The sequence below is a fragment of the Podarcis filfolensis genome, assembly GCF_964270895.1.
Source record: "Podarcis filfolensis genome assembly, chromosome: 5".
Lineage (NCBI taxonomy): Eukaryota > Metazoa > Chordata > Lepidosauria > Squamata > Lacertidae > Podarcis > Podarcis filfolensis.
Genome location: NC_139608.1, coordinates 51,911,719 through 51,927,703, shown reverse-complemented (window position 1 = coordinate 51,927,703; position 15,985 = coordinate 51,911,719). Strand labels below are relative to the sequence as shown.

General features: G+C 47.9%; 1 protein-coding gene across 1 annotated transcript; it reads right to left on the bottom strand.

Annotated features, from left to right (window-relative positions):
• Positions 1 to 13,383: 13,383 nt before the first annotated feature.
• On the bottom strand, positions 13,384 to 15,169 carry LOC310763143 (uncharacterized protein). The gene is made up of 2 exons (XM_083614962.1): positions 14,511 to 15,169; positions 13,384 to 13,609 (listed from the first exon to the last, which is right to left on the bottom strand). Exons 1-2 carry the CDS (start codon positions 15,156 to 15,158, stop codon positions 13,571 to 13,573), a joined length of 687 nt encoding a protein of 228 aa, XP_083471088.1. The 5' UTR covers positions 15,159 to 15,169; the 3' UTR covers positions 13,384 to 13,570.
• Between the last annotated feature and the right edge of the window lie 816 nt (positions 15,170 to 15,985).

The following is a 15,985-nucleotide window of genomic DNA, read 5'->3' as shown; positions in this document are numbered from 1 at the left end:
TTCAGCCCCACTCACCTCACAGAGTGTTTGTTGTGGGGGAGGAAGGAAAAGGAGAATGTTAGCTGCTTTGAGACTCCTTCGGGTAGTGATAAAGCAGGATATCAAATCCAAACTCCTCTTCTCTTCTTCTTCCTGCTGGATCAGGCCAATGGCTTATGCAGTCCAGCATCCTGTTCTCACCGCCAGGGGCGTAGATAGCTGCTCTGGCACCTGGAGCAGCAGGGACGGGGCGTTCTGCTCATGGGGTGAGGTGATCCACCAATGGGGGTTGGGCGATCTGTCCACGGGGGTGCCATGGCGATCCGCCCAGGGGGTGCCGCAGAGAGCTGCCCACGGAGTCTGCCTGGTGAACGCAAGCCCCACGCTGCCATTTTGAGCAGCGTGGGGCCCTGAGCCACCGTGTCACTCCCAGGAGAGACACGTGGCTCGGGCAGACTGCAGGCCAGGCCCCGCGGTAAGTGCCACCCCCCACAGTGTGCGTTCCACCTCAAGGAAGACACCTGGGGCAGACCACACACCCCGCACCCCCTTCCTACGCCCCTGCTCACCACAGCCAACCAGTTGCCTCCAGAAAGCCCATAGGTCAGACCTGAGTGCAAAAGCTTTCTCTTCATGCTGTATATTTGCAGTACAATTTTATAATGATGTCAAAACATACATATCTTTATACAGTTGTAAGCATTGTTGCAAGTATCTCTTTATGTGGTGGCTATTTTAAGAAACATGAAGTGTATATGCAGATAACAGGCAGACAATATTAAACATATAAGAATGTGTACTATAGGCAAGCATTGCATCAGTGGGTGGGGTGGAGATAATTAATGAGAACAAAGCAGGCCTGGAGGAGAAAAGTTAACCCTTTTGTCCCCTGCCATGTTTCTCAGGAAAATGAGCTTTCTGAGGCTGGTATCTGTTTTCTGGGGGAGGGAGGATCCTTCCCAATGGTGCCACCCTAAGCCACAGTGCCCCTCCATTTCCCATCCATGTCCCATTTCCCAAACTTGAAAATTCAGTTCGCATTACCTGATGATCATTTTCTCATTGTTACATGCGAAAAACAAACCTAGGCCGGGATATTTCCCCTTCTTTTTTGATCCAATGTTTTCGTCTGAAAAAGTTGGAAACATCATAATTCTGATGCATGAGACAGAGGGATATGTTTGTTTTAAAATGAAATCAAATAAAATGTTCATTGTTGCCAGGGCAGGTTGTTTTTTTTTTTAATTCTGCACCAGGAAAAGTCAAATGAACAATGACTCTCCTCTTCCTCCCACTGTTAAGCATAACTTGTGAAACTGCTTCTAGATTGACCTGCTTTGACAAAATGTGAGACCTTCTGGCTCTTGTACAGGCCTTTTCCTTACATCTGTACAACTCCAAACTGAGGTGACTTGGCATTTAGATATGAAGAGGGAGGCTGGGCTGTACCCTCTATTTCTACCACTTCAAGTGAAGTGGAGACAATTTGGACAATTTGGACAAAGCGGAGATACAGGAACAAGCTGAGATTGGCTTCTTTTGTTTGGGACCCCCTCAGGAGATTCTCTTCCTCCAAACACACTCAAGGACCCCTGAAATCAATAAACCTCCCCAGCCCACTTTAATAATGTCAGGCGTTGGGTCTCTGGAAACATATTGTCCTTGCTATTTTCATTTTCTTAACAAAATAATGCCCTAGCATTTAAAAAATCTGTCTGCTATGTTGATGTAAGTTGCTTCAATTGGCTTAGTAAAGTGGGATGTAATTTCTTTTAAAATGAACAAACCATTCAGTAGAAAGGTCAGTGAAACACACTGTGCAGGGAAAGTGCCAGGCATACAACACAAAGATGCCTTCTCTGCCCCCTAGCCTGGCAGATGCTGTCCTTGCTCCACATTTCATCCCACCTGAATCAAGAGCCTATTGTCCTCTGGAGTGACAAGTAATTTGATAACTCTGATTTGTGATGATGGCCACCTTGAAAGCGAATTAAACTCCTCAAGGCTATTGTGGGGCCTGGGCAATTGAAGCCTCTGCCATTAAGCTTCATGTGTCCATTGATTGGGGCTTCAAATATGGGCTTTCATATTCTAAATGAGAAGTGGATCTAGTAGAAGAGTTTTTGATGCTTTATGAAAGTGTACACTTTTTCACACTTCCAATTGGGGGGGGGACCCCAGAAAGCCCTATTTATTTCCTCCATGTTCTGAGCCACTTCTCCCTGAGCCATTTGATTCCTGCCTGAGTGTGGAACAAGCCAACCTCCCTCCTCCCTCCCCGGCTTACTATAATTTGCCATATGAAGCTACCTTTTGCAGAAACAGGATGTTCAGCAGCCTTGCATGACAGCTGCCCAAAGAAACACATTAAGTAAACACAACCATGATGCCACAGGGACATCTGAAGTGGCAGCTGCTCAAAAGGGAATTTAGATGCAACGAGCATTTTTCCGAGCAGAGGCCTCAAAATTAAAATATTTTCTGCGTTAATGAGTCAGTTGATTACAGTGCTTTATTGAGATAAATACCAAAAGAAGGATAGTCAATTTTTTTGTAACTGGACATTATGACTGAGAATTAATTGCCCAATGGCTGGAGTGGTTGCAACATCCATTGAAAAGATCAATGGGCAAAGCTCTTGGAGCAGGGAGAATGAACATGCAGGCACTTGAATTGTCTCAAGTGGTGGGTGTTGATGGTTTGTTTTGAAACATAGATCTCGAAAGACTCCTGAGTAGCATTTTAAGGCTGCAGTTCTTGCCTCCCTTACCTGGAAGTAAGCCCACTGAATTCAATACAACTTCTTATGGACCGGACTAAAACAGTTTGCTGCCTTTCTCTCTCTGAAAGGAAAAAAAATGAATGTGATTGTTGAAAAGCCATCCTCGCTACAAATGCAAGCATCCAGTCCATTGACGGCATAATAGACATGAATGAATGAAACTTTATTTGCGTCAGCCATCGGCCATAGCAACAAAAAAACATTGCGATATACACAGAATAAAAGAAAAAGTCACTTATATAAAACACAGTTTAGGGTTCTGAATCAGCAGTCAAATAGCGGACCTTATTCTGATTGCCCCAGCTAGAAACCTTGCAACCTTTGCAGTCATCTGCTCCTCTTGATCTGCCAGGAGAAACAACACTATGGCAGTGGTTGGGTGACCCAGAATGGTCAATAAAAGAGGCGTGATAATCTCGTTCCTCAGGTCTTTGTAGAGAGTGCACGCGAGGAGGGCATGAGCCACTGATTTGGTGCCGCCATCTCCACAGGGACATAAGCGTTTTTCATATGGAATCTGTTGGAATCAACCCTCAAGTACAGCCAACATTCAGTCTTGCGAGGGTGAAGGCATGTCTATATTTTAGAATTGCTAGATTATACAGATAGGGTGGCAAAGAGTCAAAGTGGGAGGATGGAAAATGATCATACCATGGGCAAAATTTCCTTATGGTGGCCAAGTTGGTCTGACACTCGATATCATTTAGGCGTTGGCAAATTAGACTGTTTGCTTTACTGTAACCCATGGTGAGCAGCTGTTGTGGGGATAAACCACAAGAGTGTAGATTTTGATAGACAATTTTAGACCAGGCACTCTTATGACAGTCTTGTTGCACTAGGGATATTAGACCGGGGGATTTGAAGTTGAATGTCCTGCGCCAGATCTGTATTTCTATCAAGGAGAGATTGGCCTCTAGGCGCAATGATGCATTTGGGACACAGGGTGGTACAGAGAAAATTAGCCTGTGGATCCATGATAAGTGCCAGATGGATGTGAGGGCGATCTGGCTGCGACATCTGTCACTGTCAGCATCGCCCTTGAGCCAGTACCACCAACTGGACTCATGCACTTCAGCCCCGACTGGGCTAGGCGAGCTGGGTAGCACTTCCAGAGACCACCTTCTGGACAGGAACAGGTCAAAGTGCTGTGGATTCACAGCTTAGAGTTGTGAGCACCGGATTCACTTCCACAAGAAGACAGTCGTCGCACAGCAGAGTATAGCAGAGTACAGCAGAGCATAAATGACTCGGAGAGCAGCTCTGTAGAATATCTTCTTTATTCTATCTACAACTATAATACAACTATATACAGAGCTAAATAGGTCTAAGCATAAATGAATGCTGCACTGCACTGAGTGTCTGCAGCTGCTCTTAGCAGCAACCTTATCTATACACACGATCTCTAACACTCAGTCTCTCTCTCTCGGACACACTGACTGACTGACTCTTTGATGTGGTGCTGGAGCAGAATAAGTAGAGAGCAGAACACCGCCCTCCTCTCTGGAGAATCAGCAGACTCATCAGGAGATTCTTGGATATGGGAGGGGTGAAATCTCCTCAGTCACCCCATTGATCGCCAGAGTTGATTTGGCATAACTGACATAATCTGAAACACTCTTTCTGTATCCAGTTTTTCACCAGAAATAGTGTTTCCAAGAAACCCTAACATGACTTTATTTTATATAAAGATATTATATAAAATGGTATAAAAGCAGTTTAACCAAACGGTTCTTGGGAAGCTGAAGGGTTGTAGGGTTTTCTTCCCTGTCGCCAGCCGATTGCAAGAAAACTCCTATGGATGTCAGGTATGAGAAACTACACAGAATTCAACCTTCATGCTAGAGACAATGTATTGCATCCTACAGATGAAGAGGAATGAATAACCTCAAAGCTATGAGTTGGACTGTCTATTGGAAAAAGGAAGGAGTCTACATGTGGCAATGAGATTGCCCAGCACTCCTTCCACTTGCTTTCATCAATAACTTTAACAAGCTAGCCAGGGGGTGTAGTAGGTGCAAGATTACAAATGAATCACATACACTGTATTCAGTGGGCCAACCATTACTTCGCAGTGCACTGCTCCAAACTAGAGGTAACTTACAACACGTGCATTTAACTTGTGCATGTTCAGCTTTACACACTTGGCAATTTTATTATTATTAGTATTAAAGGGGGGGCATTAAACCTAACGTGCGATTTTGACTTTACACACCATTCATGGAACATAACTCCAGCATAAGTTGAGAATCACCTGTATATATATACAAAAACTGAAACTAGCCAGATCTTCTTACCTCCCTTTCCTTGCCTGGGCCACCCAGAACTGATTCCCCCTATGCAGACATTTCTAAATGACTTTAATTCCTGCTCACATTACAGGGGGCATTATCAGGAGGACCTGAGCCCCAAGTTATTATTTTTTTTGCACTTTGTCCTGGATCTCCTGCCCTTACCCCCCCCCTTTAAAAAAAACACACCTCTGGAATTTGACCTCAATTTGCATCTAGGCATATAAATTAGCATATGAAAAAAATGTGCTATTTTTAAAAATTTCATAAAATTTACACACCACTTGATTGCAAGGGAGGGTCCCTCAAAGGAGTTTACAAAAAGGATAAAAAAATGAAATTATCAGTAGAAGCAGCTAATAACCACTATTTAAAACATTAAGAAATTGTTTTATGGGTCTGTGAACCGAGTCTTCTAAGGGCCCAGCTAATGTCCCTGAAGCTGGCCAATGAAAGGCATAATTAAATCTGCACATTTGCTACAAGGGGCCAAGCCCACCTCTCATCCGCCATGCAAACAAGCAAGAGGCTTTGCCACACATTCCAGCCAGGCCAAAGCATCTAAGCAAGGCTAGTGATAGGTGAGGTCTTGGGAGAGTCTCAGGGGCTGAATAGAGAGGCTTAGGATGCCATATTTGACCCTGAGCCTTATGTTCCTCACTCCTGGTCTACAGGAAGGGAGGGAAATGAATGAGAAGAGGGAAGTGGGCCCACATCTTCCCAAAGTCTCTCCCAAACCTGCAGCCGACACTGTAACAAAATGATATTGTTCTCAATTGCCCCTTGCTTGCTCCACAGACAGACCTGCAGTTCATCCATTGTACTTGGCACGTCCGTATAAGATTTGCCACATATGCCTCAGCTTCCTCTGAATTATTGTTTCCTAGTTTCTCACAGGCAGTTCCTTGGTGGCTTTGTCTGGGGCATCAGAGTTTACCTTCTTGCCATGAAATTTATCACAATCCTAGCAGGCTGAAGTGACTTCCAGCTGAGAAGCCCTGCGCTCCTGAAGAGCAGATAGACTTCTGTAAATATACTATGGATGGGTCCTCAGTTCAGGTGGAAATAAACTTCTCTCACACAATCATGCTACGGTAATTTGACCCAATTTGTAGCCATGCAGAGAGGTTTGTATCTTCTCTGGGGTAAGCTCTTATTTCCAATTCACTCAAACCACAGGCTTCAAAAATGATGTCTTTCCGTACAATTGCCCACAGATAACACTATTCTCTGGGATGGAATATTTACACTTCTGTGCCCCTCATAGAAGTCCTCTAGGAAGTTCAGCAATCGTGTCAGAGCATGACTATATAGTCCAGCTCAGGAGCTCAGAACAAGCATGTTTTGCCCTCCAATAATCTTATAGAAGTCCATTCACAACCACTTTAGAGTCCCCAAAAAAGCAAAAGTCAGTTTTTAAATCCTGAATATGACTGGCCTCTCAATCAAATCACTAGCAGAAAATATAATGAATCAAGTTGTACATTATAGGAAGCATTGTGAAATCGGTGTTCAAATTACACAATGTATGGCAGGGGTTGCTTTAATGAAATTTAAAAGTCCCACCCTGACTTCCCCTAATTTTAGCTATATATTACACCCCTTCACAAGCCTCCCCAAAGCAGTAGCTAAGGGAGCAGGCACAAAAGGGAGAGACCAAGCGATTGCTGCCCACAACTGTAATTTGGGGGTTTGTGGGAAGCCTCCACATAAATGACAGGACTTTCTCAGACTTTCTCAGACTTTCTCAGAGTCCACTTTCTCAGAAAAAAAGTTGGAGAATTCTCTGCAGTGGCATTTGAGATGATGTAAGGAACTGTGGGTGGCACTGTGGTCTAAACCACTGAGCCTCTTGGGCTGCCGACGGGGTGAGCTCCAGTTGTTTGGTCCCAGCTCCTGCCAACCTAGCAGTTCGAAAGCACGCCAAAAAGTAAAAGCAGATAAATCGGTACCACTCCGGCGGGAAGGTAAACAGTGTTTCCGTACGCTGCTCTGGTTTCGCCAGAAGCGGCTTAGTCATGCTGGCCACATGACCCAGAAAAAATGTCTGCAGACAAACGCCAGCTCCCTCGGCCTGTAAAGCAAGATGAACGCCACAACCCCAGAGTCGTTCGTGACTGTACTTAACTGTCAGGGGTCCTTTACCTTTAAGGAACTGCAGTTAAGGTTGCCATTTTCCAAACAGGGAAATTCCAGACAGAAAAGTTGTTGAGCTTTTTTGGGAAAATCACAAACAAACAAACAAACAAACCCCCAACTTGCCACTTTTGAGCTATTTTTATGGCTAATTGGCAAAAAAAGACATTGCCAGCATGGGATTTTCCTGGACACTTTTTTAACAATTTCCAGCCAGACACGGTTGCCGACTGCACTATTCCAATATGCCCAGGAAATTGTGGACATATGGCAACCCTAGATATGGATGGCCATGTAGTCAATATTATCTACACTGATAGGCAGCGTCTCTCCAGTGGTTCAGAGAGGAACCACTCCTGCCTGGAGACGTCAGCATTTAACCCGGGCTCTTCCGAGACTCTGCCACTGAGCTGTGGCCTTTTCCCAAGTGGAAGAGGAAAGCAAGAGCTCCCTGCTGCATGCATGGCTTCAGCACATTTATTACACCATTTTGGCATCAGGCTTCAATGCAGATTGGCTGAAGTGTCTTTTAGCTTCACTCTTCAAATAAGTGGGGAAAACAGCAGGATTGGAGGGGGGGGGGACATAACTCAGTTATGCACCATTTCCTACTTAAGATTCTGTTCATTCATACCTGACTCATCTCTGCTTCTTCACACCAGGCAATTTTTAATTAAATGGATGGAGATTTTAAAATTTATGACTGGTGCTTTATAGCAGCCTCCCCCAACAAGGTGCCCTCCAGATGTTTTGTTTATAGCTCCCATCAGCCTTGGGCAGCTCTGTGGTTGAATTGATATTAGCCACTTATTACTTTGTCCTTATTCCAAGAATATTGAATGATAGAATCATAGTATTTTAGAGTTGGAGGTGACCCAAGGGTCATCTAATCCAACCCCCTGCAGTGCAGGAATGATGCTGTGGTCTCTCTAGGACTTAGAGATGACACTATTGTGCAGAATTTGTACCTTTAACCAATTAATGGTAGAGTTATCTAGGGTGATCAGTGTGCAGCCATTTTAAGAGATGGATTTGTAGCGACAAGTGCAAAAAACCAAACACATGCATCAATTCATCATCATCATCATCATCACCATCATCAATACTCTGCCCATCTGGCTGGGTTGCCCCAGCCACTCTAGGCAGCTCCCAACACCTATAAAAACATAATAAAACACAAAACATTAATAGTAACCATCTGATCCAATATAAAAAAGTCACAATAACTTTAAAATAAACAACTCTTATCAAATAAAGCAATATTCAATTAAGCATCAGCATATAATAAACATTTACACTTATCAATTACAATAAAGAATGACTAATCTATAATCAATAATAATTCTTTATTCAATGACAAGGCCTAAACATTATCCATATCCATTCACACTTACTCAAGCCAACCACTCCAACAGTCAACCCTGAGTGCAGCTGGTAGGAATTCAAGTGAGATCAGAGTTCTGGTGACACCCAATCACTGTCTTGTCATTTGCCTTGTCAACCTCCAAAGTCCTAGGTGCACAAGCCATTGGTTTATACTGTTGAGTTTTTTCTTGAACTCACGACTGGGAAGCATTAATTGCAGAGCTGAGATCATTAGATTAGTTTCACGGACTGTGAGTCTGTTTGTTCCAACATACTTATCCTGAGATAAGTTGTTTCCAGCTCACTGGTCCATTGAAACGCATCAGCCAGGCAGGATTCACAGAAGCTCACCTGGAACACTTCTCCAGCTCAGGAGCTGCACTGATTTGCATTATCAGAACATATACTGAGTTACTGTAAGAGTTACCTTTGCTGCTCCACCCATATTGCATTGTGGCACCACCTACCGCCATGAGGGTCTCCTACACCAGTAGTAGCCCCAATCCCTACTGGCTGTCAAGAGGCAGAGCCTGAGGCAAAGGGAGACTGCATCCACTTCTGCTGTTCTTCTCTGGTGTGCATGCGTCGAGAGGGAAAAAGCAGAACTGTGGAAAGCACAGTGGGGAGCAGGGATTTGCCTCTCACTCTTTTCTACCTTCAAATAGTTAAGAGGAAGCCAGGTGGAGTGCATTCTTAGTTGTACATGCTTTAAGCATTATCAGATTCACACCAGCTTGTCTGGTGGTTGTTGTGTTGGGAGGGGGTGTCCTCCAATAGACATTACAGTGGTACCTCGGGTTAAGTACTTAATTGGTTCCAGAGGTCTGTTCTTAACCTGAAACTGTTCTTAACCTGAAGCACCACTTTAGCTAATGGGGCCTCCTGCTGCTGCCGTGCCACAGGAGCACAATTTCTGTTCTTATTCTGAAGCAAAGTTCTTAACCTGAGGTAATATTTCTGGGTTAGCGGAGTCGGTAACTCGAGGTACCACTGTATAGCCAAGCACTATGTAGTTTACTGATGAGAAGTCCATGTGATGCTTTTGTAGGGACAGGATTGGGGCCTCTAATGTCCAAAGTGGCTTCCACTGAAAAGAAAGCAACATTTCACATTTTCCACAAACAGGTTCACTTTGCAAACAGCCTCAAACAGTTACTGTTTATGAATACAGCTTTGATCCCTTTTTCCTTTTCGGGTACCATTTTATGGGTAAGATTTCAAGGGTAAGAAGAACTCACCCACTCCCTTCTACGTATAATGGAGAAGGATCTGTCTCTTTCCCAACAATCATTCCTCCAACAATCATAGTTAAGAGTCTCTTTTTCGAGCAGCACTATATGTGCTTTGGCTGCCACTTTGTGGCCATGAGTAGCAATTACATTGAGGAAAAAACCCCTAAATACTAATACAACTTCACATGATGATAAAATTATAAGGCTCAACAGTTTTTAGTGTGATACATTGCACTTGCTGCAGAGTTAGCCTTTACTGTGCTTGCATGACCACAGATCTATTTTTAAAATTGTCTTGGCTCAGTTTACATGTGCTGTGCTTCAGTACTTTGAGCATCTTCAAGCTATGGAGTTATGGAGAAAGGCTCCAAACAAGTTTTGTCCCTGTGATGCTATTGTTCCATGTATACAGAGCCAGTTTGAACTAACACCAGTGTACAGGAATAAGCAAAGATCACCAGTGTTGAAGCAATGATTCTTCAACATCAGCTTCGTTGGACTGATCCTGTTGTGCGGATGCCTGATTATTGTCTTCCAAAGCAACTACAGTGGTACCTCTGGTTGTGGATGGGATCTGTTCCAGAGCTCTGGTCAGATCCCGAGGTTTCCACAACCGAAGGGACCACTTCTGCACATGCGCGTGGTGTGGTAGAGCGCTTCTGTGCATGCACGCGCAGCGAAACCTGGAAAAATACTTCTGGGTTTGACGCCTTTGCATCCTGAAGGATACACAACCGGAGGTGTGTGTATCCAGAGGTACCACTGTACTCTATTCCGAACTTAAAAATAGAAAGCGTAATGCTGGTGGTCAGCAAAAGAGGTTAAAAGACTGTTTCAAGGCAAATTTTTAAAAATGTAGTATAAACACCAACAACTGGGAAACACTAGCCTGCAAGTGCTCCAATTGGAGAACAGGCTTTATTAAAGGTGTCATGGACTTTGAAGATGCTCAAACTCAGGATGCAAGGGAGAAACATGCTAAGAGGAAGGCATGCTTGGCAAATCCACACTGTGATCAACTCCTGTCCAGAAACCAATGTCCCCACTGTGGAAGGACGTGTGGATCCAGAATTGGCCTCCACAGTCACTGACAGATTCATTGTTAAAACCATGTTTATGGAAGGCAATCTTACTTGGCTACAAGTGATCGCAGAAGAAGAGGAAGAGGAAGAGGAAGATGAAATAAACTCAGAGTCGCAAAGTGATTTCATGCTCTTTATTCAGCTCATAGTGGTGAGGAGGAATGAATGAATATCCCCTCAAAGTATCTGCTTTATATACATTATTTACACAATGGGCTGCACATGATTGGCTAATTCCGGAATTCTACTGTAAGCCAATCAGGTTGTGGATTCACTTCTATCTGGAGCATGATTGGGTGGTTCCTGCTAACCAATCATACTGCTGCATTGTTCTAGGACCAATCAGACTGCTGCATTCTGAATCCTATTGTTCTAGGACCAATCAGACTGCTGCCTTTTGGATCCTATTGTTCTCAGTACATAACACCCCTCCCCTCTAAGTTCAAGTCCTGCCCGGGAGGTTGCATTCATAGTCCTCAAGGTACGTCGGCGGCCTACGTGTGCGTTGCGGCCTGGGGTGTTCCCTGGTCCGGGGTTCAGGTTCTGGCTCGTGTTCCAAGGATGCTGGCTGTGATGGGGCTGTATGGTCTGGCACAACCGGCTCGCTCAGTCGTGGTTCTGGTTCCGGTGTCCTTTCGGCCTCATGGGTCCTCTCTGTATTTACTGATTCTGCCTCTCCTGCTTGCCCCTCCTGCTCTATGGGCCTCACTGCCCCACTGTTCCCTTGGGACTCCTCTGACCTGTCCTCCTCCTCCTGGTTTTCTCCCGGGAATCGTCGCCGTATCTGGTCGCAGTGGCGGCGCCAGCATTGCCCCCCATCTGTTAGCACCTCGTACGACACGGGGCCAGTGACCCTGGTGACTGTGGCGGGTACCCATGCAGGGCCTGCCCCAAAATTCTTTGCGTACACTGGGTCCTGGGCCTCGAAGGTCCGGGGGTTCCTGCCTTCCCCCACCACTACCTCATCCTGAGCTCTATCGGGGTGAAGGCGGTCCAATCTGATTGCAAGGCGCCGACCCATTAGTAGTTCAGCGGGGCTCCGGCCAGTTGTTGAGCTGGGGGTGCTGTGCTGTGCTAGAAGGAATGTGGCAAGGCGGTACTCCCAATCCCCTTGCGTCATGCGGCGAAGGGTGTCCTTGGTGGTCCGCACCATGCGTTCTGCTTGGCCATTGGTGGCAGGGTGGAATGGCGCTGAACGGATGTGGCGGATGGCGTTCTGCGCTGTGAAGGTTTGGAATTCTCCTGACGTAAATGCAGTCCCGTTGTCTGAGACGAGAGTGTCAGGGAGCCCGTGGGTTGCAAACAGCCTGCGTAGTACCCGGATGGCTGCGGACGTAGAAGTGGACGGTACCAGTGCGACTTCCAGCCATTTGGTGTAGGAGTCCACCACTATGAAGAATGTTTTCCCCTGAAAGGGGCCAGCAAAGTCCACATGCAGGCGTGACCATGGTGCTCGGGCGGACTCCCAGGACTGGACTGGGGCCCTTGGGGGATCTGGGCGGGATTCTTGGCAGGCCTGGCAGTGTTTGACCCAGGCCTCTATCTCTCCGTCGATCCCCGGCCACCACACATAACTCCTGGCAAGGGCCTTCATTCTTACTACCCCTGGGTGTGTCTCGTGTAGGGCTGTGAGGACCCTTTTTCGGAGGGGCTGGGGAACAACGACCCTGCTTCCCCATAACAGGCACCCCTTGTGGGCCGACAGTTCATGTTTGCGGGTTGTGTAGCCGGCGAATTCTGGCCCGGGGCTGCTGCTGGGCCATCCCCTCCACACCCAGTCCAGGACCCGGGAGATGACCCTATCTTTCTTGGAATGGTGTGCAACTTCTTGTGCCTGAATGGGGCGGTCGGGAAGCAGCTCCAGGCTCATAACCTCTTGTGCAGGTGCTGGGTCGGGGCCTGTTTCCGGTAGTGGTAGCCTGCTGAGGGCGTCCGCATGGCCCATCGCCTTCCCAGGGCGGTGAATCAGTGCATACTGGTAGCTGGCAAGGAAAATTGACCACCTGAGGACACGAGGAGACAGCACTTGGGGGGTCTGCTTTTCGGGGGCAAACAAGCCAAGCAACGGCTTGTGGTCAGTCACCACGGTGAAGGGCCGCCCGTACAAGAAATCATGGAATTTTTTTACTCCCTTCACTATTGCCAGACCCTCCTTGTCGATTTGCGAGTAGTTCCGCTCGGTTTCGTTGAGTGTCTGGGAAAAGTATGCCACCGGTACCTCTCTTCCATCCGGGAGTTGGTGTCCCAGGACAGCGCCAATGCCATAGGGTGAGGCGTCGCATGCTAGCACCACCGGCAGCCTCTCGTCGAAGTGTGCCAAGACCGAGTTTGAGACAAGCAGGTCCTTGACTGCCTGGAATGCGGCCTCCTGGCGCTGGCCCCACACCCAAGGGGCCCGCTTGTCCAGGAGTCTGTGTAGGGGCTCCGCTACTGCCGCCTTGTGGGGAAGGAAGGAATGGTAAAAGTTCAATAGTCCCAAGAAGGCCTGAAGTTCAGTCTTGTTCTTGGGCGCTGGGGCATCACAAATGGCCCGTACCTTGTCCCCAGTCGGGTGGACCCCTTCTGCGTCCACCATAAATCCCAGAAAGTCCACCTGAGGCACTCCTAGTAGACATTTTTCCCGCTTCACCTTGAGACCTGCCGTCTGGAAACGGTGCAGAACGGTGCGGAGGCGGTCCTCAAACTCCTCGGGTGTGGGCCCGGCAATCAACACATCATCGAAGAAGGGGGTGACGCCAGGAATCCCTTTAAGGAGAGAGTCCATTAGATTCTGGAATATGCCTGGTGCCACGCTGACACCGAATTGCAGCCGCTTTACCCTGAACGCTCCTCTGTGCGTCACAATCGTCTGTGCCTCTGCTGTGGCCTCATCTACTGGCAGCTGTTGATATGCTTGGGCCAGGTCCAGCTTGCCAAAAATTTTCGACCCAGCCAGGGTAGCAAGGACATGGCTGACCACTGGCACTGGGTATGCATGGGCCGTGAGGGCCTTGTTTATGGTACATTTGTAGTCTGCGCAGATGCGGACCGAACCATTAGGCTTGACGGGTGTGACGATTGGGGTTTCCCAGCGGGCATTAGGCACCGGCTCCAGCACTCCTTGCTCCACGAGTCGGTCCAATTCCTCGTCTATACGGGGTTTCAGGGCGAACGGGACCCGACGGGCCTTGAGCCTGACCGGTCGTACTGCGGGGTCAAGCTGTAGAGCAATGGGGGGGCCTGTATACTGTCCCAATTTCCCATCGAAAACCCCTGGAAATTCCTTGCATATGGCATCCACGTCCACTTGTAAGGTAGTGTGGTTCACCCCGGTGACGGCTAGCCCCAGTGGTTCAAACCATGCCAATCCCAGTAAGCTAATGTAGGGGCCCTTGACCACAAGCAAGTCTAGTTGCCGCGTCCGCCCTCGGTACTGCACCCTGAAGGTCCCCACCCCCATTGTGGGGACCTTACGTTTCTGGAAGTCCCGGAGGGTGAATGGGGCCGGCCTGAGTTTGGGACCCCCAGTAGGACACAGTTTCCTTAAGGTCCTTGCCGAGATTATGGATAGAGTTGAACCCGTGTCAAGCTCCATGCGGCATGGGGCCCCCTCTATCTGTACCTCTACATAAATTTTCTCTACGTTGGGGTGGGGCAACTGGTATACCTGGAAGTCCGTGAGCTCTGTCGAGTTGCCTTGGTGCGTTGGGCCCCGGGACCTGGGGCTCTTGGATTGGTCATCTGATGCCTGGCGTCGGGTGGGCCGAGCCCGACACACCCGGGCGATGTGTCCCAATTTTCTGCACTGCCTGCACTCTGCGTTGCAGAAACGGCAGGTCCTCCTCTCGTGACTTTCTCCACAGCTTGCGCAGTTCCCTCCTTCTCGTCGAGGCAGCTGTGGTATGTGGGCTGCTTGAGTGCGCTGCTGTACTCGGTGCACCTCCTCCCTGTTGGATCCTGAGTCGTCGGTGAGGTCTTCGTGGTGGACCCTCGGTTGGGACGGCTGGCTCGGCCGTGCCTCTTGCGTCGACCTCTCGGCAGCTTCCGTTGCCAGGGCCTCCTCCAGAGCAACCTGGAACGTTAGGTTCTTCTTAGCGTAGAGGCGTCGTTGCAGCTTCTCATCCTTCAGGCCACCGACGAGGCGGTCACGAAGCATGTTCTCCAGCTCTGAGAAGTTGCAGAACCGGGCAGCTTGGCGGAGAGAGGTCACAAACCCAGTTATGGTTTCCCCAGGGGCTTGCCGCTTTGCGTAGAAGGCATTTCGACGAGCCACCACTGAGGGCTGTGGCGAAAAGTGCCCCTTCAGCTGTTCCATTATTGTTTTGTATGGAACAGTAGCAACGTCTTCAGGTGCAAGGAGAGCCCGGGCGATTTCAAACGTCTCCTCTCCGCAGACGCTGAAGAATATTGCCCTCTTCTTGGCGTCTTCTTCATCGGTGACCCCTTTGGCTTCTAGGAGGAAGGTGAAACGGGAGGCGTACGCTTCCCAGTCTCCAGATGCTGGGTTGAACGGTGAGAAGCTGTTGTCGGTTGCCATTCTGAGTTCCTTGTGTCCCGGAGCTGAAGCCTGGATACACGGTGCGAGGCAGCGGTGCGGCAGGTGGCGGTGCTGCGGTGCTGTGTGTGGCAGTCAGCTCAGCGGGATCCCACCTTCGTCGCCAGTGAAATAAACTCAGAGTCGCAAAGTGATTTCATGCTCTTTATTCAGCTCATAGTGGTGAGGAGGAATGAATGAATATCCCCTCAAAGTATCTGCTTTATATACATTATTTACACAATGGGCTGCACATGATTGGCTAATTCCGGAATTCTACTGTAAGCCAATCAGGTTGTGGATTCACTTCTATCTGGAGCATGATTGGGTGGTTCCTGCTAACCAATCATACTGCTGCATTGTTCTAGGACCAATCAGACTGCTGCATTCTGAATCCTATTGTTCTAGGACCAATCAGACTGCTGCCTTTTGGATCCTATTGTTCTCAGTACATAACAGAAGAGGAAGAGGAAGAGGAAGAGGAAGAAGAAGAAGAAGAAGAAGAAGAAGAAGAAGAAGAAGAAGAAGACAGGGCCAGTGTCAGCACCTGGCATCCTCTGGTAGTTGTCAGGTCCCGAGCATCCTAGAAGGCAGGGGAAGATCTACCA